This window comes from Convolutriloba macropyga, chromosome 1 (genome assembly GCF_964194025.1).
Source record: "Convolutriloba macropyga chromosome 1, txConMacr16.3, whole genome shotgun sequence".
In the NCBI taxonomy this organism is placed as follows: domain Eukaryota; kingdom Metazoa; phylum Xenacoelomorpha; order Acoela; family Convolutidae; genus Convolutriloba; species Convolutriloba macropyga.
The window spans coordinates 45,031,503-45,035,096 of NC_134468.1; the positions used below are offsets into that span (position 1 = coordinate 45,031,503).

The 3,594-nt window shown below is 37.8% G+C and overlaps 1 protein-coding gene across 3 annotated transcripts in view; it reads left to right on the top strand.

The window, feature by feature from the left end:
- The first annotated feature begins 580 nt into the window (after positions 1–580).
- The window catches only part of LOC142349428 (uncharacterized), a 61,734-nt gene continuing 58,720 nt past the window's right edge, over positions 581–3,594 (top strand). For all 3 annotated transcript variants that reach the window (XM_075400978.1, XM_075400985.1, XM_075400994.1), the window contains exon 1: positions 581–795. In XM_075400978.1, coding sequence (XP_075257093.1) covers positions 673–795 — 123 coding nt within the window. In that variant the 5' untranslated portion in view covers positions 581–672. The remainder of the gene's footprint in view (positions 796–3,594) is intronic.

A 3,594-nucleotide genomic window follows, 5' to 3' on the forward strand; every position in this document is an offset into this window, starting at 1 on the left:
GTATACCTCTGCGTCGTAATGACCACTCATCCAGCTTCCTCAAATTAATCCAACAAACAAAGAGATTAAAGACTTTAACAAGCATTATATGGAAATCGTAAACGATTATTATTTAAAAAGTAATTTTTTCCTTTAGAGTAAGCCTGGGTCGAAACAGAGTAGACCACAGATCTCTCATAAGAGAGATGATAATGATCTTTTAAGACGAATATTTGTTTTGCAAGAATCCTGTAAGACAAATGTTTATCGTGTAAGAATCTTTTGAGACTAATGCTTGTCTTGTAATATTCTGTCAGAAACTTACAAGAAGATGCATAGTTTTTGCAAGATTTTTCAAATCTTGCAAAAAACTATGCCTCCTCTTGTAAGTTTCTGGCAGAATCTTACAAGATCTTACAAGATAGCGATGCCCATTTACTCGGGTTGCCATGGCGACAATAACAAAAAGATCAATTTCTTTGAAGAAGAGTGGCCCCCGAGAGGAAACCTTATCAGATGCAGCTAGTGCCAATTTTTGGCATTTTGAATCTCACACGTTTTTGATTCAACCTACACTAAAATACTGCCTGATACTGTTCTGAGTTTGGCACGTGAATCTACTTGAAAAAGTTTTACTCTGAACTAAGAAAAAAATAATTAAGCAATAATTTTACAGTGCCCTCCTAACAGCCAATGTACCACAGTTCCAAGATAACTTTCTTGTTTTATACAGTCAGTCTATTTATGAAATCGATCGTATCGACTCTGGTTGACTGTGGAAATGGATGCAAATGTGGCCCTGTACAACAAAATGCAGTAAGTGGTTGCCTTGCAATGCTAAACTGCTGAATATTTCCCAGTTGTGCCCCCCCCCCTAGATGGTGCACATTATTAGCACCCATCTCCCCAAACACATGAAAAGTTTTTACATAGTGAACTAATATGTAATTTGACAAGTGCCTTTTAATTAGAGTTGTATAACGTACTTTAGGGCACGAACGGAAATGATCAGAATCAGTTTAATCATCAGTGTTTTCCGCATTATAGCCCTCCCCCACCTCAGTGCTCATATAAAGTATACCCCATTATCGCCCTTATGCCATAAAGTGGGGGGCTATAATTTTGTTGTGTGGAGGGGTTGGCTAATGGTAAAGACAGTTTGTCATGCAAATTAAGTTCAATGAGTAAATCTGGCCCAACTCTCGGAATAATTGTTTAACGGGGACATGTGTCTGGGGGGACATAATTGACAAGGATGTTTTCATTCAACCCACAGTGAGGGGGTTTTCCCAATCAACCCCCCCCCCCCCCCGTTCAGAGGGCATATGTCGTATTGCCCCTCGAAGTCGTATACCATAAATGAAGACCGACGGGTGGCACTGCAAAATTGTTAGCAATGTTTATAAGACCGGATCTTTTCCGTTTGAGCCCCCCAATACGTTATGCACTCCCAGTTACAGAGCACGTGTCATTAGATAGCAAATCATTTTGTAGAAATAGGTTATGTGCGTCTGGGGGGGGGGGTGCAAATAATATGCACGCATTAAGCTGGTGGCGAAAACGGGAAAGATCCATACATCCTTTGAGTCTCATTAAAATCTTTTTAATCCACGAATGTTCAACATAAAACTCAGGCATATTAATAATCATTTATTGTGTTTTTCACACAGCTATTAGTCATTTTAGGTTCCTAGCTTGCAATAAAACGGAACTTCTAAGTTTTTTTAGCAACTGCTGTTAATCATGCTTTTTGTATAACTTGCCATTACCCAGTGAAACGAAACTTGATACACCTTGCCAAGACATGCAAGATCTTGACAGTCTTGACAAAACATGGATTATCTTACCAAGATCTTCATAGGACAAAAATTCTTGGTACATCTTTATAAGATCTTGCCATGACCTTATCAAGCTGTTTCAAGAAAATTTCTTGATGAAACTTGCCAAGATCATGGTAAAACATGGCAACAAAATTTCAATGAAAATTAGAGGCGTAAAACGTAACCAAAGATTATGTTTTACGCCTCTATATGTTTTATATTTTTTTGTTGCTCTTTTCAAGACTTTTTGCGTTTGAACAAACGTTTTTGTCCTCGGGTTGTCGAATCTGTTTCTGTCTGTCATATATCAACAAGAATACGTTTCAAACCCACAAACAACCGTTTTAAATTCACTTCAATCCATTTTTATTATTGATTGCAGCAAAGGCATTTAAAAATTTGTGATATGTAAAAGTCTGTAAACATGTGAGCGTGAAGTGGATCAAAGACGCCTTTCGTTATAAAATTAACTAATAAATGTTTTCTGATATAAAATGAGCAAAAAACAGTCACAAGGCAAATCCATTTCCTTGACAAAACACAAATTTAAATCATTCAGTAGAACTGCAGATTTGTTACTTTCAAATCAGTCGATTATATTAATTCAATTCTTAGGAAACTATTTTGAACTCATTTGTCCTCTGCTCTCGCTAATTACAGTTATTTGACCCACTGACTTGCTAAAATTGATATTTGATAGTGACTGCCCTTTTCCTCATCATTATATTTTTCATTTGCTCTCTTCAAGACTTTTCGCATTTAAGCACATCATTTGGTTCTCGGATTCCCTAATCCTTTGCTGCTGGTCAAATACTAAAAACAACTACATTTTTTTCCTAATTGGATTCTTCAAAATAAGAGTTGTCTTTCGTGGTCAAAAATTTTTCCGTCTCAAAATAATTCTCATTTTAAAAGTAAAATTCTTCTTTTCCGTTTTTTCTCGTTTTCGTACATGATTCATTAAAACCAATTTTGCATGTACTGCAGTGATGTGCCTAACCCCCAATTTAGTTTGGGAAAAAATAGAGAAAAAAGTAAAAATAGAAAAAAAAAGGTTTTTGTGGTCATTATTTTTTTATTTTAGATGTTTTAGATGTTCAAATACTGTATTTGCTAAGTTATTATTCAGTTTACTGAGTCCGGTTTCATTTTATTTGATGTTGCTATATGTTTTTTTCAATTTTTTTCTTTTTCATCTACATATTGTGCGCGTTGCCTTTTTGAACCTTGAATTTTTTAAGTCTGTCTATTGTTTTGATCTGGGGGCCCAAGATCAAGTTGATTAAGTGAAGTGGAAGGAGTAAACAAAAACGGAGGATCTGAACCATCTCATTAAGAGGCGCCGGCATGGGGTAAAAAGCACTCAGTGGTCTCTATTCAGGACCCATGTCTTTGATAGCGTGACCCGTATGGCTGCGTGACACAATAATGGGTGAGGTTGGAGGCACATGAAAGGGGCTCTGGGAAAGAAAAGAAAGCATACATCGTTGAGGAACCATCAATAGCAGCCCAGTTTGAGGGCCTGGAAGGGAGAACGAAGCATGCGTCGAAGAGATTGTAGAGAGCGCAAGCAGGAACCTTTTGGGGTCGTTTGTAGTTGCAGAGAGAGAGAGAGAGAGAGAGAGAGAGAGAGAGAGGAGAGAGAGAGAGAGAGAGAGAGAGAGAGAGAGAGAGAGAGAGAGAGAGAGAGAGAGAGAGAGAGAGAGAGAGAGAGAGAGAGAGAGAGAGAGAGAAGAGAGAGAGAGAGGAGAGAGAGAGAGAGAGAGAGAGAGAGAGAGAGAGAGAGGAGAGGAGG